The sequence below is a fragment of the Eschscholzia californica genome, unplaced genomic scaffold (genome assembly GCF_041429995.1).
Source record: "Eschscholzia californica isolate CP2 unplaced genomic scaffold, dmEscCali1.0.p SCAF_5, whole genome shotgun sequence".
Classification (NCBI taxonomy): Eukaryota; Viridiplantae; Streptophyta; class Magnoliopsida; order Ranunculales; family Papaveraceae; genus Eschscholzia; species Eschscholzia californica.
The window spans coordinates 47,499,354-47,523,229 of record NW_028238472.1 but is presented as its reverse complement, the minus strand read 5'-3'; the positions used below and the strand labels follow the sequence as shown (position 1 = coordinate 47,523,229).

The window sequence follows — 23,876 nt, the reverse complement described above, 5'->3', positions numbered from 1 at the left end:
TTACTTTCACTTCCACTTTGTTGAAGGTTTAACCCCTAGTTTTCAAGTGATGCCCAATCAACTTTGATCAAAATCATTCTAGATTGTGTATTTGTGCAGTTCACTTTGATAGAGTTGAGTAGTCATATATATCTCCACTTGAAAAATTAGAGTGTATTGTAAAGCAATCTCACATCTGTGGTGAGACGGAGTATGGTGCTCTTCTTAAAAGGTTAAGCACCCTTCCCTGGTGAGACTTTTTAAAACCGTGAACTTCAGGTATACCAAGGCGGACAGTATCACTAGCAGGAGCAGCCCAGAAGGTTGGTCTGCACCATCTTATAACACGTTATTAGCATGATTTCCTCTAATGTGATGTGATTTTGGAAGAGTGTGTTGTAAAGTAATCCCACATCAATAACGAGAACAGAGTGTGATGCTCCTCTTAAGAGGTTAAAAACCCTTCCCTGATGAGACCTTTTAAAATCGTGATGCTCATGTGTACCAAAGTGAGGAATCTCACTATCAGCCTAGAAGGCTAGTTCGCACCATCCCCACAATAACACATAAATAATGCACAAATTTTCAACAAACATTTTATTAATTAACCCACCAGATCATAAGTACAAGGTATAGAAGATGTTGATCTAAATTTAAACAAGCTCTCTCTCACTATGAAGCTCACTAAACAATGGGAATCATAATCTCATTTGTGCGTAAGAAAGGCAAAGTCCAAGGAGGATTATACCTACCCAACAAAAATGGTTTACCCTCAATCACCTTATACCCATCTCTCTCCAAGCTCTTCTTCAACTTCTCCACTTTCTCTTCCACAATTTCATCTATTGCTACACCTGCAAATTTCACCACCCCAAATTTCCTTTCTCCTTCATCTTTAATAACAACCCTTTCATCAATCGGTCTCGGTGCTTCCTCTGCCTTACTATACTTGCTCGCCGGTAACACAAACTGCATCACCATACCCACTGACTCCTTCCGACCACCACCACTCTGAATCTGATGATCATCGTCACCTGTTTCTGATTTATGTGTTAATACTGGAGCAGTCATGGCGATCTTCTCAGGTTTAGTGTTCTCTGGTTTACCAAGAACACCAATATAACTGGCAAGAATTCTGAATCCACCATCTCTGTTTCCTTCAAATTGGGTTGAATCGTAAGTGATTTCTGCAACTACACAAGGACTGTATTTTCGAATTTCATACTCGTTTGAAGATTTAATTACTTCAAATTTAGGGGTTTCTACATTGATCTTCCCTAAAAACGAACCCATATTTCAAATGTCAAACTGGACTGAGAGGAAGCGAACTTGGCTTCAATAAGTAGAGAAGAGAGGCGGTGAAGTACTAGGTTAAAATTCTATCTTTGAACGCGTGGTCTAGAAATAGTCTTGTTGTTAGATTTTGGACCTTTACTGCACAATTGTTTCTACAAGATTCATTTTGAAATGCACCCCACTTTTTGCCCTAATTTTTGTTGTAAAGGTTCGGCTGGAGTTGTTGACTCAAATCAAGCTCGGAAGACACACTTCCCTTGGACCGTGAGTGCAAGCATACTCTTTCTTGGATTTGACAGTGCGAGAAGCTCTCGGACGGTCAAATCTGAGACTTTGCCAATGGTATAGGACTGCCCGATCCGCGACTGTTCAGAATTTTGGATCTCATAAGCTCCATTACAAATTACAATCACTATAAAACCATTTAAACCAACCAAAAATTGGTGACAAACATTTTTGAATGATTTAGCTACTTTGAAAAGTTTTTTAAACGATTGTAAAAAGAATAGAATTTTTAGAACCGGTTTCTAATAAGAAGTGAGATCTTTTTGAATCCTTTCTTTAGTCAATTTCTTCAATGAGTGAACTATTGGTTATTACTTCAAAAAACACGTAGAAATGCAAAGGGTTGATGAAGATTTTGGAAAAATTTAAATAAAAATAGAAGAAGTCATGGAGTGTTTGGGCTCCCACAGACGAAATATGTGAAGAGATGGTGCAACTATAGAACGACGGACTTGAAGCAAAACAATAGGCACCTACATAGACACCCTCAGGATGCCTGGGAAGAGAAAGAATCTACTGTTTTTCAAGTTATCTAGTTTGCGTTACTTGACCTCGAATTCTTGACCTCTTTAGGTTGTTTTTGACTCCAAATACTTGCACATTTTTATCAAATTAATATGAGCTCGCGTTAAATTTATTAAATGTAAATTATACCACTTAGGAATGAATAAAATATCTAAATGATGACTCTCCACCCACACGCCTAAGGTTTCTCTTAATTTCGCTGCCCTTCGACTTTGTCTAGCAGTATCTTTTTCGCTGCCCTTCATGACTTTGTCTAGCAGTATCCTCAATTCATATTTTCGGCTATGCAAATACCAAGTGCAACCTATATGTTGGGCATCAGGTCGTACTCCACTTCACCTTCTTTAGGACTAAATTTTTTGGAGAGAAAGATAGAGGAACCGATCAAGTTTTAATCTGCTCTCACTCGAGCAATGAACTCGGTTGAAATTCAGATCTAGTCAAGTGAGAAGAAGAAGATGATCAAAAGCAGAAGTTATCGCTTCTTTTCCTCAATAAACCTGTTAAACCCTTAGCATATTTCCTCACTAAAACCTATTGAACTCTGCACACAATATATTTTCACGATCGCGGACTTCTCTAATGGTTTACAGAAGAGAGAGGGACTCAAGTTGGCTGGGGAGGATACAGTCAAGTTGATACAGAGACCAGAGTTAAGCTACTTAGGTTCAACCTCAAGAATTGATGTCCGAACCAATGAGAAGATCGAAAGCACAATGCAAGTTCATGGCTCTTTCAGAAAAACAATTGAGCTAATGAAAGTGTCCTGGATTTGAGCAACTAAGAAACTACAGAAAGATCTCCATAGACATAAATTGAACGAAAAAGACATAAAAAGAGTTCATCACATAACGACCACATAGAACGTATTTACTCAAAAGCATAACCTGGACCCTATGCAAGCTAAGACGGTGCGAGAGGCTCATGAAATCGCTTCGCCTCGATCTTCAAGAAACGTAAAATAGAACAGCAATTTTTAGAAGAAAAGCCTCAACTATGAGTTGAACAACATCAAGTATGTTAAAGAAACATAGACAATATACCAATTATCGACAAACCAAACCAAACCAACACCAAACTATCCAAGAAGCAAGAAATCAGCAATTATACTTGAAGAGGTACCAAGTACCAATCTTATAACTTCTATTCCTTTTTCATTCTGTATCGAATTCGAAAATACCGAATCAAACCCTCAATCTCAAACAAATCCAATACAAACATAAACATAGATAATGCATTAAGAAGTCAATTAACCTACTAAAATCCATAGCTTTATTACTAACCAAACGCAGAAAGTTCAAACACCCACATCAATTATCTCTAAATAAACAAGCAAATATAAAGATAGTGATAGTAAAGAAGAACAATGGAGTAGTAGTTATAGCTCACTCACTCTGGAAGCTTTCCGGATCGAAAAACAGCGAATTTCGAAACTTGTGAATAAGAATAACTAATCCCATTCTCCTTCAAGAATTCTTCAAGCAATTTCTTAACTTCATCAGGATCTTCACTTTCACATTCAAGCTCATAACTAGTGCCAAAATCATACTGAGTTTCATCTAACTCTAATTTCAAACCCTTCCAATCATAAACATTTCTAACATTTCTAAACCCACCTAAACAAACAAACCCATTATCACTAACAATACCAAATTCATCTTTTACCCTTTTCAAAACCCTAGAATTATCAATTAACCAAAGTCTCCATGGTTCAGCAACACAAACCCTAGCAATAGCTGGATCAATTTCTTCTTCATCTTCTTCAACACGACTGACACCATTAATAAGTACAGCTTTAGCTTTCAAAGAAACAACACAGAGTGAATCGTTATTGTAGAATCGCAATCGAAGAACAGCTCGTTTTGATGAAAGTTCAGAATTTTTACCATCGAAAAAAATGTTTTCTTGAAGATGGGTTTTGAGATGGAAAGGAGAGAGAAGATCTGAGAGGTTTTGATGAGTTTTTGAATCTGGTAAACGAAGCTTTACTTCAACTTCCATTGATATGGATTAGGGTTTCCCTTTGGTATTGGGTGATTTAAGAAGAGAGACCGATTCGTTGGGGTTTGTTGGAAGGATTGTTACAATCTAATTGATGAAGAACAGATGAAGCGCCGGTGGGAGGAGGGGTGGTGGAAGAAGTGGAGGCTACGGTGGAAGCGGCGGCGGCGATTGAACGTTTGCGAGCTTCTTCGATTTCTTCTTTATCTTCAATTTTGACCTCGATTTTGCTTGGATTTCTTCTCAGCATTATCACTGTGTATGTGTTTCTGTGGTGAAGGGGGGAGTGTCAAATTGGGTTTTTTGGTTGTATCAATTGAAGTAAGGTTAATTCCATTTTGGCTCCCTCAAGACAACTAACTCACCAAAATGGCTCCCTAACGATGACCGACTTTAATATACTAACTCTTCGTATTTTTCCATCAATCAAACTAATATATGAGATTGATGATTCTTCTTCGAGTTAAAAAAAACAAATATGAATTGAAAAAAATAAACAAATTTTTCTTCGAGTAAAATACAAATATGAATTGTCAGGAACAAACAAATTCTTCTTCAAATAAACAAACCAAATGGGACTGACAGAAATCTAAAACGTCATCATCGTTTCTCAGCCACCTTCGATCATTTCTTCACTTCATCAATATGACGAAATGAGATTAAGTAGAAAGAGAACAGAGGAGAGAGATAATTGTCAATTGCGAAGAGTGATAAGAATGAAAATTTGTTGTTTTACATATGGGGGTATTTCAAAATAAAAAAATATAAAAATGAACCTAAAAAGTGTGAGACACTTAGATATAATATCTCAAGCCACGATTTTGGGGCATTAAAAAAAACTTATTACGGATGTCTCGTTTGTGGATATTAACGAACCGGCAGGCATTAGTACCATCTTTCACAACAACAAAGCAATTTTCTTGCTTGCACATACTACTATTATTAACACTAGATCAGCGGAAGAAGGCGAAATCATAGCAATTACCGAAGGAATCCAATGGGCGATCACTCATAATTTCAGCTACCTACACATCTAAAGTGATAATCAAGCTATCGTCAATCATTTGAAAGACTCCAGTCATCACATCCACTGGCAGACGAAAGATCATGTGCCAAAGATCTAGCATCTGCTCTCGCAATTCCAAGGCACAATCCTCTCCCATGTACCCCGCACTGGTAATAAGTTCGTTGACTCTCTAGCCAAATGGACACGGAAGAATAAGAGTTTTGTAATTGGGAGGTTGTTCTCAATATTGTTAGACATCATTATTATAATGACTATTTGTTTTTAAATTCAGTCTATTCGCAACAAAAAAACTTTGCGGAGCAAAGATTTTGGTCAATTAGATTTGAGTTACGGGGCAACTTCATTTTGAGTCCAAAACTTATTCTTTTTTTTTAGTTGCCTCCTAAGCTTCATCTCCCACGTCCGACCACCACCGCTCCAACCTCCACATCCATCTCTTTGTTCTCTCCCTTTTATCTCTTGATGTCTTTAGTACCTTTTCTCTTCCTCTCCCTCTCTCTCTCTCTCTCTCTCTCTCTCTCTCTCTCTCTCTTCTAGTGTCAGGTTAATTAGAATTAAGGGTGGTTAAGATGTTCTTAGTCTCTAGTCTCTACTCGTATTCCAAATTCTCTTCAGTTTTTAGTAAACTAACTTCCCTGTGTATAACTATACTATTTTAAAACTTTCCAAAGAAACACAACTTAAGGTAGCCTGAGTCCTAGAAAATGAGACGTCAAGTGCGCTTGGGTCTATCTTTAATTGAACATGTTTATTACTATATTTTTCGAGCCACCCATAAAAGATGCCTTGTTTTACCTAAAGGCAATGACATATTGGATTGTCTATTTGGTTGTTATTGTCTCCTTTTCATCTACTGATCGACATCAAATGATGATAGAGGAACCTACAAGACAATCAACTGCATTTTAAAAAGGCCAGCGCTTTAGGAAAAGCAAAATAGTTTCCGAGGTGTGAAGACTTGGTCAACTTTGTTTGACAATTTTATTTTATAAGTTGTTAGAGGGAAATAAAAAACTCCACCTCACCTCACCTCACTCTCTCTCCACCTCACCTCTCTCTCTCCACCTCACCTCTCTCTCTCCCCACCTCACCTCTCTCTCACCACTTCACTCTCTCTGCCACCTCACCTTCTCGCCACCTCATTGTCTTCTCCGGCAAAATTCGCCGGCCGGAAATATTTCCGGCCAGCAACCTTCAAACTTAAAAAAAAACTCTCTCCTCTCTCACTCAAAAACTCTAGAGAGAGAGAGAGGAAGTATGTTCAAGGTCTGAGCAGGCCTTGAACAAAGCCGTTCAAGGTCTCGGCCAGACCTTGAACGGATCCGTTCAAGGTCCCGGCCAGACCTTGAACAGACTTCCTCTCTCTCTCTCTCTCTAGATCTAGAGAGAGAGGAGAAAAAAAAGGAGTTTTAGAGAGAGAGGAGAGAGCAAAATATTTTTTTTTTAGGTTTAAAAGTCGCCGACCGGAAAAAATTTCCGGCCGGCAACCTTGTCGGAGGAGAGAGAGAGGTGAGGTGGAAAATTTCCCCATATAATATATTTCTTCGAAAATTTTTCAAAATTTTACATATTCCGTTTAAAACTTTACACCCCGAAAACTATTTAGCTTTCCCCAAAGCGCTGGCCTTTAAAAACCACTAAAGAAGTTGAAGCAGTACTAGTTGTGTCTTTAAAAAGAGTTCAAAATTTATCTTTACAAGATTTCTTGAAACGACTATTCTCTGTATAATTTGCTCTACTAATGAAAGGTACTGGAAAAGGCTTTGCTAGAATAAACACTATTGGGCAAATTTCTTTTCAGATTTGCCACAAACCTATAGATGAGTTCAAATCTAAACCAGTCTCACTGGGAAGTTGAATTTTCTCACCATTTTTGAAGAAACAAAAACAAAATCTGAAGTTTTTTAGGCAAATGTAAGTCCATTTTTGATACCATAGGGAAAGAAATAATTCTCGTTAGGTTTAAGTACTATATTTTATATCACTAAGAGCTTAACTCGACGTCATTTCAGATTTGACCAACAAAATAACACCTTCAACAAAAAAAAAAAAAATAACACCTTACTATTTGTTGGAGAAAGGGGGACAAATTGAGTTTTGTTTTTATTTTTTCTCTTTGTATATATTTTTAATTGGTGAATACAAATTGGGTTGATCAATCCCAATCAAGAACTTCAACTTTTGCCTAACTAATTAATTAACTACTGTCCTTAAAATGGTTAGGGTTTGATCTGATCTACATCATCTAATCATGAAGAATTATGCATAATTTCAAACAGTATAAATCTTGATAATTGTGATTTGGTCTACTTTCTTGATCATTCAACCACCAAAAGAAACAAAACACTAAATGCTTTGTTAACTATTTTGTATTATTAAGAGGTCTTGGATTTGTTGAACCAAACAGATTACTATTGGTAGGTATCTAAAAAGAAAATTGTTGACATGTTCATATCATTTGCTATTTGACCTAGATAGGACTTTGGGTCATTTTACAATAATAAACACAAATCAAATATTGAGTCATGCCATCTCATGTTGTTTGTTTTTTTAAAGTTTTGTAATGGTAGAGACCAAGGTGTATAGTCTATACACAGTATTGAATTTAGTACTCTCAACTAGAATAAGATAATGTGTTACATAAACAAAACAAAAAAACTAAGAAAGGTATGAATAATCTGCATAATATTATTCAATAGAATTCTAGTAACCAACGGATAGGAATACATGACATAATAATTGAGATGAAAGGTAATGAACCTATCCAAGTAAAACCTTGAACGGATGTACTTGTTGAATGAATATAATATTGCAACGATCTAACCCGATCCGAATTAAATGGAAAATTCAAATAAGAGGACAGAGGAGGCATGTACCCATCTTGAAAATGTATTTAAATCCGTTGACTTTATCTCGTTATTAAAAAAGAAATTGTTCTCCACATTGTGGAAAAGATTGGAAAATCATGTATCTGGATTTTTCCTCATATAGTTTGTAAATTATTTCTATCTGTGGTCTAGGTTTTCAATCGTTACAATATTTGCTTTCTAGTTGTGTCCAATGCTAGACAATCACCAATAAAGTTTCAGCTGGTCTTTTTTTCTTATCAAAGTTCACGACAAAGGGGTAACATAGAGATGAAAGAAAAACATGAACACTAATATTTAACATGGTTTAGTCAGATATTCACAACCTACATTTACAGATAAGTCAATATTGATTTATTCTTTTGTGACATGGACTTCAAGATTCATTACATTCAATATGGTATAGATATAAACATGAATAGAAAAATCTAGATGAATACCATCATTAAAGACATCTTAGGCCTGAAAGTTCATATAGAAACTCTCAAAGGTCATTTTACGTTTATTATAACCTCTAGCACAATTTAATAATGATGCATTCTACTTCCACCGTGAATCGAACTTGTGACTTTCAGAATTTCAGAGTAGATTTACAACCCACTCGCCAATAAGTTGTTGGCACTACTGGATTACTATATTAATGCTAGGATGAATTGCTACTTTGAAACTAGATGATATTTATCTCATAATAGTATTTGAAACTACAATAGATATCTTAAATATATAGAGTACAATCTTTTGGATAATTAAACTTTGGACCCGTGTTCTTCTCGATCTGTCATGTTAATCACGTACCTCATTATTTCTGAAAATTATGTGATTGAAACCCTAATTTCTCTAGAAAGAGATACACATGTTATCACTCAACGAAAGTGAGTTGCATGTTTTAGGTAGTCTTTCATTTGAAGTACATGTCAAGTTTTGGGTGTCAGGTATCTTCCATCTTTAGTTTCACCTTCCCTTTAAGTTCAAGCATGGTTTAAAGTTTAAACCCTCTTGGCACACTCATGTCTATTCTAGATCAGTGGCTCAGTGTATATATAAAAGTATCTTTTATAAACAATACATATAACCTTTTACAAAATTTTGTATCATTAAAATTTTTCTACATGAACCAACTCAGCCAATAGAAATTTCTTATTGAGCTCTTGCTTGTGAGTTGTGAAGTAGTATAGAACTTCATTTAAACACATACTAAAGGGATCACCTGTTGAGGAATAGAGTATGCTCAAATTGCTTAGAATTAAATGAAGGAATTTCTCCCAAATGAAGCAATGTGAGGTTTCTTGTTTAGTTGGAAGAGAATGTTTTCACCTGTCTCTTTCATTATTAACAAAACCACTTCAATGTTGCTTGTGCCTTCCAAAAAGTACTTATTTTGCTATTCAAACATAAATGTCTTCCCAAAAGTACATTTTAGTTCTTGAATTTTTTTATATATTGTGAACTTTAAAGCTAAAATTATACTAAATGTTAAATACTAAATCATAATTAACACTAAACATCAAATAAAAAAAACTTGGTATAAAAAGGTCAACAAATTTATTCTAATAAAAAACTAATGGAGTAGAGGAAATCTAGAAAGCCAAAGAGTTATGTCTTATGCAAAATCATTTGATGATTCAATAGATAGTAAGTACATATTTAGCAGATAATTAAATGAGTGTTACAATTATCTGAAGTCCTAAAGCATCAATGACATAATATATATTTTTTATCTAGAACTATTCCGCATAAAACTACCCGGAGATTTAACTCTTACCTCCTACTAAAGTTTTTCTTTTCTAATTGCCTGAACCAATCACTACTCGTCTGCATAAATTTAAACTCTGAACTAACATGGATGTATATTAATCGTACATTTAAGATAAACTCAAAAACATATAGCTATTATATTGGATAATTAAATATAAGAAATAAGATTTGTCTAATGAGAAGGGGGGCAAGCAACATAAATACAAAAAATTTGAGTTTCATTTAAACTAGGGAACATGTACTATCATTTATTACTGAGAGATCATTCCATTTTGCCCCCTAAAGATGACCAATTCACCAAAATTGTCTCCTAAAGATGACTAACTTCCATTTTAATCCCCTTTTATACGCCAATATTCTCTTATTTTTTTTTTATTTTTTTTATTTTTTTATTTTTTACCCCTTTTACATTTATATTCAAAGTCAATTCTCTCTCTAGTATATTCTCTTATTCGTCGAATATTGGTTGTTGACAAATGGTTGATCGTTCACCTTCTGACGACCATTGATATTAAAAAAATTAAAAATTAAAAGCAAATAAATTTATGTCTTCTCCTCTGTCCTCCACCATCACCATCATCCCTCACTCTTTCCTTCCTTCTCCATCTCCTTCATTCTCCTTCCTCCCTTGACAAATTTGTAAAGGAGACAAAAAGGGCAACTTCTCCTTCATCTCCCTCAAACAAATTTGGAGGGGGGGGGGGGGGGGGCAAAGGAAATCTTCTCTTTTGTTTATCGTACCACATATGAAGGGGAAGCAACCCTTCTCCCTCGTAAAATCTGAAAGGGCAAACCAACTTTTCAAAATATCTGTTAAATGTGAAGATTTCTTAAGTCCAAATCTGCTAAAGAATAGAGAGAAAGGGAAATCGAGATTGAAAAGAGCAGAGCAGCGAGATGGAGAAAAAGATAAAGATAGATGATTATATAAGAAAGAAGAAAAGGAAGTGATGATGGTGATTCTAACCATTAGTGGTGGTGGAATGGTGGAGGAAGAAGAACGAGAAAAAAAGATTAATTGTTCCTAGTACTTTTTATATATATGAATAATCTATCGTCTGCAAGTAAATTGGTTGACAATCTGATGACGACCAATATCCCACGAATAAGATAATATACTGGCACTGGGAAGGATATAGTTTTGAATAAAAGGGTAAAAAGGGAAAACTTAATGTTAATATTGACTATCAGTTGACAGACAAAATTGTGCAAAAGAAGGTAAAAAAGAAGATGGTCGAGGGTCATTTCAGTGAGTTGGTCATCTTTAGAAGGCCATAACAAAATTATCTCTCTTAATAACCAACCCTGCAAGTTTCCTCAAAGTACTCACAAACTTTACTCAAAGAACAAAAGAAAATTAAAAGCACTGCTTTGTTCATAGCTGTAAAATATAAGTTTTAAAATAGTTACCCTTTTAGTGCCCAAGGTTGTTGGTCAATGAGGAGATTAAAGAGTGAAAATCAAAACTTACCTATTCATCTTATTCATGTCATTTTCAGACTTCTATAACCTCCAATGAGTATTTATGTACTCCTATAATGGTTCTTCATTTATTTCATTTCCATGGCTTCATTTATTAAGTAAGAGAAAGTAAGATCTTACCCAAGTTTTATTGATTGAATCTGAAGATGGGTTTTGGAAATGGACTTGTCTGGTTTTGTTTTTGGGGGGTTTTCATGGGTTTCAGTAATATTAGTGTATTTTCTCAGAATGTTACAGGTATAGGAGAAGGAACTGTTTTGATTGATGGAAGGGAAGCCATTGGAAAAACAGATGAAGATTTCATTTGTGCTACTTTAGATTGGTGGCCTCCTGAAAAATGTGATTATGGTACTTGTAGTTGGGGTCTTGCTTCAATGCTCAATCTGGTATTTCTTCATACCTTTTTCTTCTTCTGCTTTTTGAAATGTGATTTTAGATTTCTTTTACATTTTGGAAGTTTTTAGTGTTTGGTTCTCTCTCTCTCTCTCTCTGGTTTTTGACAAAACTGAAAAACATGGGAAGTTTTGAAGTCTCTCTCTCTTTCTCTGAAATATTGTTGTCTTTGATTACTAAAATGTTTGGTGAGATTTTGTTTTGGATTGAAAAATAGTAAGATGATTAGAATGATGAATTTCTGAGATGGGTTGATGACATTTTAGATACTCCAAATTCTTCACATTGATTAGTGAATCTTCTAAAATCATTTCCCCTCTCTAATTCTTCACATTGATGGGTTTTCCCACTTTTTTTATGTCATGAATCATAATATCATTCTTCATTGATTGAGAGGAGTTTACTTATGATCTAGTAATATTGAGTATTCAACAATATCTTAAGAACTTAACTATTGTTTCAATTTTTACTGTATAAAAAGGGTGGTTATCAATATGTTTGTTTCTTGTCTTGGGATGTGAAGGAGACACTGAATTTTAGGGCTCTTACGAAATCTCTGTAATTTTGTTCTTCTTACATTGTGAAATCATCTTGTCAGTCGATTAGGTCTTTACGACTGAACCACGAAATCTCTTGTCCTATTTTGTGTGAGTTGGTTCTTTATAATTATAATGTTTCTTCTTCGGTTTCTTGTGATCTCAAAATTTCTAAATGTTTGTTCCAATTTTCTTTTTTGTAGGACCTCAACAACAAAATTCTGATAAATGCTATCAAAGGTGTGAATTTTTTGTGATAGCTTAATTGATATTACATGTTTCTCCATTAATTGTAATGATAAAATGGCCTTGTCTCGAAGTTCTTGAGATCCAAAAGATAATACTAATCAAACTACAAATTTCTCTTTGCAGCTTTTTCACCATTAAAACTTAGATTGGGTGGTTCCTTACAAGATAAAGTCATATACGACGTTGGATACCATCGAGAACCCTGTAAAAAATTCATTGCTAATAGCTCTGAGATGTTCGGGTTCACCCAAGGTTGCTTACCAATGCCTAGATGGGATGAGCTAAACAAGTTCTTCAACGAAACGGGGTAATCTCATTTTTTTTTGTTTTACAAACTTCATAGTCTAAGTCCTTTTATATTTATGCTACATAGTCGAACAAATAATTGTGCTACTAAAGGATCATATTTGTTGTGTTTATATCATTGATTATGTCTATTCAGGGCTGTGATTGTTTTCGGTTTGAATGCACTTACTGGAAGAACTATCATGCCTGATGGTTCTGCTGCCGGACCTTGGAGTTCCGACAACGCCGCCGCTTTTATTCGCTATACAGTCAACAAGGGGTATCAAATCAATGGTTGGGAGCTTGGTAGGAACTTCTTTCTTTACTCTTTCCAGTTTCCACCGAAACCAACAACTAACAAAAAGAACACTGTTTAAAAGTTTAGGATATCGATTGAAAACTGCATTTTTTTCTTCAATACGTACACGTCTATATATATAGGAAAGAGCAGCACCTACCCTTTGAGGAACTCGACCTTTGACTTACTATTGCAGGAGTTTCCCTTCTCCCATGTTAACCGATTTAACTGCCCAACTCCTGTGGGTTTCTTAGTTCTAAGTCTGCTGAGTTGGCGAGCTTGAGCTTGCCATTTTATATGTTAATAAGATAATCTCTCCACCTCTCAGATTGAAACAAATCGAAACCAGATCGACTTATCTTCGTGAGGGCATTTTTCTTATCAGGAAATGAGTTGAGCGGGACAGGAGTTGGAACTTATGTCCCAGCAGACCAGTACGCCTCGGATGTGAATTCCCTCTACAGAATTATCCAAGATATCTACAAAGGTTCCAGAGTGAAGCCACTAGTAATAGCTCCTGGTGGGTTTTATGATCATAACTGGTTCCAAGAACTTGTCGATAAAACTCCAAACTCAATAAATGCAGTCACCCACCACATATATAATCTCGGACCAGGTATTCATTCCACCTTGTTTTATGAACATATACAATTCGAATCTGAACAAAATATTATGAAGATTTATGTTATTTGTCTTGTTTTATGTTTTGCACGATAGGTGTAGATGAGCATCTGATAGAGAAGATTCTTGATCCGGGCTACCTCGATGGCGAAGCTAACACATTTAGCAGCCTCCAAAGTATTCTCAAGAACTCTTCAACTAAAGCCACTGCCTGGGTTGGCGAAGCCGGTGGAGCTTATAATAGTGGTCATAATCTAGTGACTAATGCATTTGTTTTTGGTTTCTGGTAAGACAACCCGAATCTCAAACATGGGAAAAAAAATATTATATATATACGAATGAATTTTAGATAATACTGCAGAACTTCGTGTGAGAATAGTCTCACATTGACCAAGGGAAGTCTCATGAACGAATTTTGATAACTATGGCGTCTTTAGTCGCTGTCAATTGGTTTTGCACTGGATGCACGAAAACTTAATGTGGTCAAAGCTAGGGCCGTAGTTAACAGGCTCAATAGCCAGACGGGCTCACATCACCCCGACATATAGGCTCCAATAACACCACAAGAGGCACACATGAGGGACTGTGTGAGAATAGTCCCACGTGCACTGATTATATCTCCAACTAAAATGCAGGTACTTGGATCAGCTTGGAATGGCAGCGAGCTATGATACTAAAACTTACTGCCGACAAACATTGATAGGTGGAAATTACGGTCTCCTCAATACTACAACCTCTGTTCCAAATCCTGATTACTATAGGTAAAAGCTTAACAAAAATCAGACGATAGTAATTAGAAAAGTATCTACCTATAAACCCTTTCCTTGATATATTATTGTCTCTTGATGTCCAGTGCTCTTCTTTGGCACCGATTAATGGGAAGAACCGTCTTGAAGACAAATTTCACTGGAACAAACAAAATCCGAGCTTACTCTCACTGCTCAAAAGAATCTGTAAGTTAAATTTTCATTCTTTCTAGTTTATTATTTCTATATGAGAAGTCCTTAGTATAACTAGTCGAAAATCCTCTACCTTACGAACTTTGTGTTTAAAATTTGATTTTATCTTCGTCTGAATCCATGTTTCCTAACAAACTACCTAAACTTTTTGCAGAAAGGGATCACATTGCTCTTAATCAACCTTGACGGTAACACCACAACCCAAGTTCACGTTAAGATGGAGTCATCCACCTCTGTAAAGACTTTAACTTTGCATTCAAGACACCACAAGTCGAAGTCCAAATCTAAGCACCATTCGTCAAGATCACGGTATGGTAAGAGGACTCGACTTTCTAAGATTGCTAACTATAAAAGAGAAGAGTACCACCTAACAGCTAAAGATGGTAATATACAAAGCCAAACTGTGCTACTAAATGGGAAGATTTTGGCAGTAAATTCTTCGGGAGAAATTCCTTTACTGGAACCAATAACAGTAAATGTAACGGAACCGATAATTGTGGCTCCTTACTCAATTGTATTTGTTCACATACCCAGGATTCATTTTCATGTTTGTAGGTAGAAATTTCTTCTTAAATGGAACTAAAATTGGTTCTGTTTGATGATTTTTAGTGATAAATAAGAAACGGAATATAGTGAAGTTGTTGTATAAGAAAATGTTGTCTGAAATGTTGATGTAACTGTGAGTAATTGCAAATGGAAGTAATCATGAGAATTCAAATTCAACTGTAGCTTGAAATTCATATCCTTTTTCAAGTTTTTTCTTGTTAACAACCCTTTCTTTGAAGTGGTGGTGCCGAAGTAAATTTCGAATGGTGCGTGGGGTTTTTCTTTTGGGACAGTAAGCTTCGAGTTCTACTCTCCGCGGTGTACAACAAAGAGATATATTTACAAACATAAGCCAGCACACAATAGATTTGACGGCATAATGTACAACAAAAAGATATATTTTCAGAGAAAAAGAATCTTTATATGAGAAAAATCCAGAAAAAGAAACTTTATATGAGAATAATCCCACATGGATAAATCACGATATTTATTTGCACCGAAGACCTAGAAGATGGAAACTAAGTAAAAGTAACCACTAGTTATTACTCGAGACATAGGACCTGCAAATTTTGTAATTTTTAACTCTAAATCACATATCCAAAGTAAACTCGTGAGAGAAAGATCTTTTTGAACTTTCGGATTTAGAAAGAGAGGATTTTTAATGCCTCAACTTTAGATAACTTGCTTGAACAAAAAACCACCAGAAAGTTTTTTTTAGGTATCAAGTCAGATGGGGAAGTTCTTTTCTGGTTCAGGTGGGTGGGTCATGCAAAAGGGGCTCCCTGTCTCTTCACATGTTTCTCCTGAACCTCCATCTTCCTCTGGTAGATTGTCCTGATCATCATATCCCTCCAACCCCCCCAAAAAAAAGATAACCCTAACTTTCCTTGAAAGAGAAGATTAAGCCTTTTGTTTCCAACTTGGATCTGCCTGACAAGATCTTTCTAATAGTAAAACCTATACAATAATTCAATAATTTTTTTATGTGACTAATAAGTTAACAATCAATGGCTTCTGAAAGTTTTCGCCTCAAGCGCGACTTATAATTGTGTTTTCAATCCTCAGAAACTTCACAAAAAAGCAATAAGAAATATTGGAGTGCAAATAATAAACCCACAAGCGGAAACAAGAATAAGCACTCGATGACACAACCAGCTCGCTAGATGTATTAGCGGAATTACACACAAACACAATGAAGTCCGCCGATATATGTGTGGAGCCACGAGCCGGTGTGAACAAGGTGTAATAATAAGTGTTTCTTGATACTTGAGATTGATTCAAAATTTACTTAATCATAAACTAGGAATTAATTTAGGGTGACAGTGTTTCTTTTGTCCCTTCAATGTCACCCAGCTTGCAGAGTTCCTAGAAATCTCAGATGGCCCAAAAAAGTATTTTGTATTCTAATAAGTCAAGACTAACAAACAGGTTCTTTAATTAGCTCCCATCATAATCCACAAATTTCATAAGTCGAGAAAATAAAAGAAAAAAAAAAAAAACAAAGTCATTGTGGCATATTCAGCTATTAGCTACCAAAAAGAACAAACTCAAATTTTTATCAGTTTCTTATCTTTAAATATCAGAAATTAAAAATTATGGAAGAAAGACGAGTGCCCACGGACAAGTACCAACAACGTCGTTTGTGAAGCGTGTCCAGGGGCTCGTCGGTGTTCATAGTCAAGAGCTACCATCAAGATGAAGAGAAATGTAAATGATTCTTTTTCGTCTTCAGTTCCGATAATTGATATTGGTTGTTTATCATCTTCATTGTCGTCTGCAGAAGAGAAAGAAGAAGAGATGAAGAAGCTAAAATCAGCTCTCAATTCGTGGGGTTTGTTTCAGGTATCTTGTTGTCAGTTTGAAACTTTCATTGACAACAACTGAATTCAGATCAATATAGGGGAAAAAAAATCAAGTTCTGGTTTCCTTTTTGTGAAGTTGAAATGTTGAATAACTTTCAAAATCGGAATAACAGTAAGAATGAAGTTACCCATTTTCAGGCAATAGGTCATGGCATCCCCCAGAGTCTGCTAGATGACGTTTGTACTGTATCGAAGCAGTTCTTTGAACTTTCCATGGAAGATAAGCAAAAGTATACAAACGACGGAACGGTGGAAGACCTGCAAGGATATGGAAGTGACAGAATAGTTTCAGATGATCAGATTCTAGACTGGTGCGACCGGCTATTCCTTTTAGTCGAACCACAGGAACATCGAAGCCTCCAATTTTGGCCTGAATTTCCTAGTGATTTCAGGTACTGCAGATTTAATTACTAAGCAAATGTCACAAACAGAAAGAATCTTACTATAGATAGTTCAACTTTGATCATCTTACAAGCTACAAACGTAACTAATATGAAATGGATGTGTCATGTGCAGTGCACTCCGAAATTGCGTTATAATGTAACACCTTGTTTATTGTACTGCCTATGCCTTTTGTGTTGATACAAATGGGCTATGTGGAGAGCCTAGGTGGTCGAGGGCCGGCACATGCCGAACTAAACATTGGTACGAACTAAACATTGTACCAATGTTACCTCATACGCGGATGACTCTGGTACGAGTACCTGTATGCGGATCACTCCATTGTACAGGTAGCGGTACTCGGATCATCTCGTGGTACAGGAACCTGTACATAATAAGCTACCATGTGAGTATCCGATACACAGGGGTTTATCTCTTTGGTACACTATTTCCCATTACAGTTAGTCTGGACTATATTTTCCAAAACAATATGTACTCCCTATGATCATATATAATAGAGATACCTACTCTTAGACGTTCTATCTCTATATTATAAAACTTAACATTTGAACCAGTTAACTAACAAGTCTTGCAGTTAACTACTATGTTAGCCAAGCTTATAGATTTGTACAAAGAAATTGAGATAATTTAGACAAAAGACTCTAGTACGCCAAATTTAGGGTATGGGATCGCAAAACCACACAAAAAGGAAAAGGGGGATCTGGTGCGCTGTATGCAATAGGGGATATAGTACCTGGCAACACTGCCTTGTGCCACGTAGAGCTAACTTGTGGGCATGGTTGGTGCATAAATCAAAGACAATATGGCTGGTATTGTGACAGGTGACAGGTCATACATCAATAACTAAATAAGAAGTGCAAATTAATCAGGGTAGTAATACTGCAATTCCTTGACTTATACTGCAGGAGAACATTGCACGAGTACAGTGTTGAGTTGAGTTTAATAGCAGAGCTTGTTTTAAGCTACGTGGCGAGCCTGGCTAATTTGAAGGATGATTATTTCATCGATAAAATGGGTAAAAAGGCACCAAGATATGCGGCTATTAACTACTACCCTCCCTGTTCAAGACCTGATCGTGTTTACGGCATGAAACCCCACACAGATGGAGGAGCAATTACAATTACCTTGCAAGCAAATGAAGTAGAGGGTCTTCAAATTCTCAAAGATGAAAACTGGATCAAAGTTCCAATCATCCAGGATGCTCTACTAATTAACATTGGAGATCAAATGGAGGTACATTAGTCAATTCCTAACTCAGGAAATGTTTTTTCCTTCTAATTGTCTGAATCTGACTCGCTTGAATCTGTCTCCTTCATATCCAAGTTGTCTGGGTCTGACTTGTTTCGGCCAAGGGCAAAGTTATTTCAAATCATTATACACAATGTGCTCTTAATACAAACTTATTTGATGGGTGACTCGGATGATGAACTCAGAATCAGTCTGAGTCACACATTCAGATGAGTCTGAGTGCCAGACGTACAAGTGAAACAAAATATTCAGAAATCTGACTAGACTCAATTCAGATGTCGAGTCAAATTTTATATCTGAATTTGAAAAAAGAACACAAATATTTTTTTCCCTTGAAATGGTGAATGACTTTGATTATAACTTACAAACATATCGAGCATATTTCTAGAAAAATATTTCGAAGTTAAAAGATTGGCACAATGATATTGCAGATAATGACCAATGGACTGTTCAAGAGCCCGTTACACAGAGTGGTGACAAATGCAGCAACGGGGAGGATTTCTTTAGCCATGTTTTACTCACCAGAATTTGATAGGGAAATTGAACCAGCAGCCGAGTTGATTAATGATACTAACTCAAGGATATTCAGGAAGGTAAAGGTGAAAGACTACCTTGATGTCTTCTTCCCAAGTTATTTGCAAGGAAAGCGAGCACTCGACTGGGCTAAAGTCAAATTGCCGTAATTTCATACTCTTCCTCCCTTGTTTATGTGATGGTTCTGAACTTCTAATTTAGCTAACAAGTATCACTTTAAACCTGAAAACATAGTCGACTATTGAACATATCATGGCATGGATAAGGCAACAAAGAGCTAACAAAATAAAATTTCTCACTTCTTTACCATTTTATATCAAAAGAAAGATGCTTTTCAGTTAAATCTTGCTTGGTGACAAGGAGCGGCTATCTAGCTGCACAGGTACTAACCAGAACCACCAAAACCAACAACATCATTCATACTGTTCGATCAGTTAGAATCATTTAGATCGGGTAATTGGCAGTTATGATCCACCGAATAGGGATCTTGTCTAGAGTCTACACTCTATAATGCATTTAAGATTACCAGAACAATATTCACTTGCACTAGATCGACATTAAATGACATCAACCATATGACATTCATCAGCTTTACAAATTTGAATTACTAACTAGAAGACGCAAATAATTAACCAGAACAAATATCATACCTTGTTGTCGCTGATAAGAAAATCTTTCGAAGGTTTTTTTCTTCTGTTGTTTTGCTTCAGTTGTTTGATTTCTCATAACTCACAAGTTGTATAATCCTAAACTACAGAAATATCCCACTTCACAAACTCATTTGCTCTTCTGAACAACCAAATAATGCTTTTGGCATTAGTTCTCAATCTTCTTCAAGACTTGCAGTCCTTTGGCATCACTGCATCATTTTATTAGTTTTCTTCAACCAGACTCTCAGCTTCGCTCTTAGACTTGATGAGTAAAGTCTGAACTTGTCCTAAAGAGGATGACTACAATCCTTACATCCTGAACTTACCCCCAATGATTTCGGACACAAATTTGCGAGCCGCTGTCACATATGTTCTAGTTCTCATACGAACATTGAACCCTAAAATCTAAAGAAGGAGGAGAAGAATTTAAGGAACAAGAAGCATATCCTGCTTAAACATATTATCTGCCTTTGTCACTCTTTCAAAGTCCTTTATCATTTATCATAACACCATCTTAATTGGATACCCGTTCCCAGCATTTTAAAATCAAACTTTAATAAATATTACTTGTAGGAATGAACTTGCAGGCGGATGAAACTTCCATTTTCTATATAATACCTAATTTCCTACAATTACATGATATAAACAATTTTAAGGTTTGAGTCTATCACATAATCCAGCTAACATCATTAAAACCTATAATTAGATAAACTAAAACCCTCAGTACCCATCTTTAGTTACCAAAAGAAGTTAATAGGATGTTCAGTGAATCAACGCAACCAAGAATTTCTAAGAGATCAGACGTTTCATGTGGTGGATACGTAATTTTGATTCAAATAACGGAAAAACACACGGGAAAGTACCCGTGGAGCTTGAATCATTTGCAGAAGATGAAAAGAAAAACCTACATTTCAAGTGTAACATGAGATGAAAACCTGGAGGCCATGTAGGCAGACTCTTTCTTAGGCACCTCCAGGAACTAATTGGTATACTGTCGATGGCGCTTTTGAACGTTATTTCGGCGATGCTTTTGGATTGTCAAAGCTCCTAGATGGAACTTAAAAGAAGCTTTTGGGACCACTCCATGTGACGCTTACAGGAACACTTATAGCAATGCTTTGGGGTGCATTTCCCGTGATACTTGTTTCAGGATATGTTTTTGTTATTTTAATAAGAATCAGAGCTCGTAATTAAATTTTAATCTGTATGAAATATGAGCAATGTTTTGAAATAAATTTTTACGCCTCAAGGTAGTTTTCTCTCACAGGGCGAAGCGGCGCCTTGAGGCATACACCTCAACGTGTAGTAGACGTAAACTATTTTTCCGTTAGGAAAATTACATTCATTATGTAAAAACATAACATAGTTTTTCTAATTTTACTACCATAACAACAAGTAACCTCAGTTGCACAGTTTTATTCTCGGGTTCAAATATATACGCCTTGAGGCATCAAGTGACCGCCTCGCGTCGAGACATATGCCTTGTACGTTTTTTAAAACATTGAATGTGAGGTGTGAAATACTTTAGAAAATTAGGTGAGGCAAACAATAAAACACAAATAATTACGAAATGATAAAATCGTATTAGAAGGTAAATACATATAACACAAAAGACCTTCAAACATCACACAACTGCTTAGCATCAATATTCACAACAAGAAACGAGTATAAAAGATATTAAGATTAAGCATACAGAGATACAAAAAGAAAAGAAACCATGATTATCCTTATCTGAAACAACTATTTAGTTTATTCCGCCAATTGGGTTGTATAATGAAACTATCGAGTCCTTGAACATAGTGAGTAAATTTTTGTAGCTCAAGTTTCAGTTAAAATTGAAAAACAAGTTGATTTGATAACAGACTTGATAGAAGAACATGAGCAACAACAGTATAAATTGAAGAGAACTGAAATTCTACTATTGATTGGTTCACTATGAATAACAACCAAAAGAAAGAACAGAAAAGCATGAAAAGATAAGACACAAAAACTGATGTTAATAGAAATACCGATTGTAAATGACGATTGCTTTATTTTGTAGACTCTTTCGGTGATTCAACCGCAACTCCATTTTGAAGCAATTTCCGAGAAACTGCTCTCGGCACCTGAACATCCAAAGCATCAGCATCTTCGAAAAGCTGTTTCCTCAAAACATCATGTAAATGGCCGAAAAGTTGCTTCTTTAATGACTCAAATGCCATATCTAATCGCTCTAACTGTTCCATAGCATTCGTATTATACATAAACAACCCATAATAAAGATCAAAACTATCCCCAGAAGTATTATCAACCAAATTCAACAAAGTTTCATATCCTTTTGTATTAATCGGTGTCGCTTCTAAATGTAATTTCTCCAACATTCTCCCCATTGTATGAGTTATAAACTGCGATTCAGCAGCATGAATATCATGTTCAGCACAAGTCATTTCTACCATTCTACAACCTTCTTGAACAAAAACATTTAGAAATTTATCGCATCGGGTAATCCTCGATTCTTCATTCCCAATTCTAACTTTATCATAAACAAATGGAAGACCTTGCCAACCATTTTTACCACTTTCAGGTCCAAACATTGGATGAGTACATAAAACATCAAATTCAGGTGGTAAATTCTGAAGAAACAAAGTTCTAGGAAATTCTTTAACAGAAAGAACATCAACAAATAAAGTACTTCTTTTCAATCTCTGAACAGGTAATGACTTAAGAACAGACTTAGTTGAAATTATAGAAGTACATAAAAGTATTACCTCAGGATGTTCTTCACATAAATCATGTGGATCAGAAAAATAAGAAACCCCTAATTTTTTAGCAATATCAGAATAATCTGTTCTTGAATGAGCTAAAACTTTATGCCCTTGACGAACTAGGGTTTTTGCTAAGAACTGACCGAAATTACCAAACCCAACAATTCCAATCTTCAATTTAGCACTTTTTTCAAATCTATCATTGATTTGTGCTTCATAATCATAAGGTTGAGCTGCATCAATAGCTTTGATACTGAGATTTCGATGTTTAGGAGTTTGTTTTTGGGGATTTAAGATGAGAAATGAAGGATTTGGTTGAGAAAAGTAGTGGGAGAATTTTGGACGAGAACGATTGTTAGAAGGGGAAGTTGAAATTCCGATTTTGGGATATTGGGTAGATGAAAATGAGAACATTTTTGTAGTAAAATTTAGGGTTTTGCTTTGATAAATAAACACAAAATAAAAAAGAATAAGCTCAGAAACCCTAGAGGAAGAAGAAGTTTGAATCCATTCCTATTTAAGGGACGGAGTTTCTGATGACTAGTCGTGCAGACGTGTGTTGCACGTACGTCGTGAAACACTTCAACACTTTGCCAAGTGCCAACAACCGTGCATTGGAGCGGTAAGATGTCTCCTCTTCCACTTTAGGGGTGAAGGGTTCGAGGCTCGCTGACGATTCAAAAGAAAACATTTCAACACTTTCTGCCAAATCACATGTTGGGGACCAACCAATATTACTTGAGATCAATAAGATTCGGAGATTGTCAGTTGATAGTGTTGATATAAATTCCAAAATTTGATCTCAGGTTCGATTCTCATAGGAGGTGGAATCAATGAATTCCACAGGTCATTGAATTTTGTATACCTCCAACAGAATTTTCAAAAGGAACTCTACTAGACGCGTCATTCATTGATTCAATACAAATAAAATAGATAGTATAAAAGAAAGCTTCGTTTTGAAATAGAGTTAATTACATTTTGGCCCCCTAAAGATGACCAGATTCCAATTTGACCATTTTTCGTCTTTTATTTTTGTTAGACGTTAGTGAGATGTCATTTGCTTACAAAGTTGCCTCTAAATCATATCTCCCTCCTTGTCAGCCAAGATCTTTTTACTTCACAAGACTCATTATTACTTGTCAAATCAATAACTTTTTCTACAATTTTTAAAATATCTATTCATCTTCTCCCATTAATCTTACTCATACTGTTACTCTTCTTACTTCTAGGATCTTCATGGATTCTGATCTACATCTTCTGTAACTAGAGAATGTGAAATCATGGCTCCGGAATGAGCAGTTTATGTTTCAAGAGAACACTTCCATTGCGCAG

At 35.7% G+C, this 23,876-nt stretch overlaps 5 protein-coding genes and 1 long non-coding RNA gene across 13 annotated transcripts; 3 read left to right on the top strand and 3 right to left on the bottom strand.

Annotated features, from left to right (window-relative positions):
* Positions 1–561: 561 nt before the first annotated feature.
* SOUL-1 (SOUL heme-binding family protein) lies at positions 562–1,425 on the bottom strand. The gene has a single exon (XM_086639519.1). The coding sequence runs from the start codon at positions 1,270–1,272 to the stop codon at positions 664–666; it is 609 nt and encodes a 202-aa protein (XP_086495645.1). The 5' UTR covers positions 1,273–1,425; the 3' UTR covers positions 562–663.
* Positions 1,426–3,299: 1,874 nt separating this feature from the next.
* LOC147539916 (adenylate cyclase) lies at positions 3,300–4,462 on the bottom strand. The gene has a single exon (XM_086639518.1). The coding sequence runs from the start codon at positions 4,084–4,086 to the stop codon at positions 3,475–3,477; it is 612 nt and encodes a 203-aa protein (XP_086495644.1). The 5' UTR covers positions 4,087–4,462; the 3' UTR covers positions 3,300–3,474.
* Positions 4,463–10,978: 6,516 nt separating this feature from the next.
* Positions 10,979–15,281, top strand: LOC147539915 (heparanase-like protein 3). Its single transcript, XM_086641425.1, has 9 exons — positions 10,979–11,603; positions 12,350–12,386; positions 12,519–12,702; positions 12,838–12,986; positions 13,364–13,594; positions 13,696–13,885; positions 14,235–14,360; positions 14,453–14,552; positions 14,713–15,281. The coding sequence occupies exons 1-9, from the start codon at positions 11,364–11,366 to the stop codon at positions 15,115–15,117; spliced, it is 1,662 nt and encodes a 553-aa protein (XP_086497551.1). The 5' UTR covers positions 10,979–11,363; the 3' UTR covers positions 15,118–15,281.
* Positions 15,282–16,295: 1,014 nt separating this feature from the next.
* LOC147539914 (protein LATERAL BRANCHING OXIDOREDUCTASE 1-like) lies at positions 16,296–19,398 on the top strand. Of its 3 annotated transcripts, XM_086641424.1 has the most exons (5): positions 16,392–16,811; positions 16,885–16,946; positions 17,105–17,358; positions 18,274–18,601; positions 19,048–19,398. In XM_086641424.1, exons 2-5 carry the CDS (start codon positions 16,902–16,904, stop codon positions 19,297–19,299), a joined length of 879 nt encoding a protein of 292 aa, XP_086497550.1. In that variant the 5' UTR covers positions 16,392–16,811; positions 16,885–16,901; the 3' UTR covers positions 19,300–19,398. The 3 variants fall into 3 exon arrangements, with proteins under 3 accessions (XP_086497549.1, XP_086497550.1, XP_086497548.1); XM_086641423.1 differs by lacking the exon at positions 16,885–16,946 and having other exon boundaries at positions 16,296–16,811; positions 16,947–17,358; XM_086641422.1 differs by having other exon boundaries at positions 16,800–16,946.
* Positions 16,523–23,123, bottom strand: LOC147539912 (prephenate dehydrogenase family protein). 6 transcript variants are annotated; one of them, XM_086641418.1, is made up of 6 exons: positions 21,810–23,123; positions 19,801–20,426; positions 19,458–19,572; positions 19,228–19,372; positions 17,095–17,224; positions 16,523–16,878 (listed from the first exon to the last, which is right to left on the bottom strand). In XM_086641418.1, exon 1 carries the CDS (start codon positions 22,956–22,958, stop codon positions 21,831–21,833), a length of 1,128 nt encoding a protein of 375 aa, XP_086497544.1. In that variant the 5' UTR covers positions 22,959–23,123; the 3' UTR covers positions 16,523–16,878; positions 17,095–17,224; positions 19,228–19,372; positions 19,458–19,572; positions 19,801–20,426; positions 21,810–21,830. The 6 variants fall into 6 exon arrangements, with proteins under 6 accessions (XP_086497544.1, XP_086497546.1, XP_086497545.1 ...); XM_086641420.1 differs by having other exon boundaries at positions 19,458–19,535; positions 21,810–23,110; XM_086641419.1 differs by having other exon boundaries at positions 19,458–19,524; positions 21,810–23,110.
* LOC147539913 (uncharacterized) lies at positions 20,304–23,014 on the top strand. Its single transcript, XR_015225488.1, has 2 exons — positions 20,304–21,391; positions 21,467–23,014. It is a non-coding gene; the product is annotated as an uncharacterized LOC147539913 (long non-coding RNA).
* Positions 23,124–23,876: the final 753 nt, after the last annotated feature.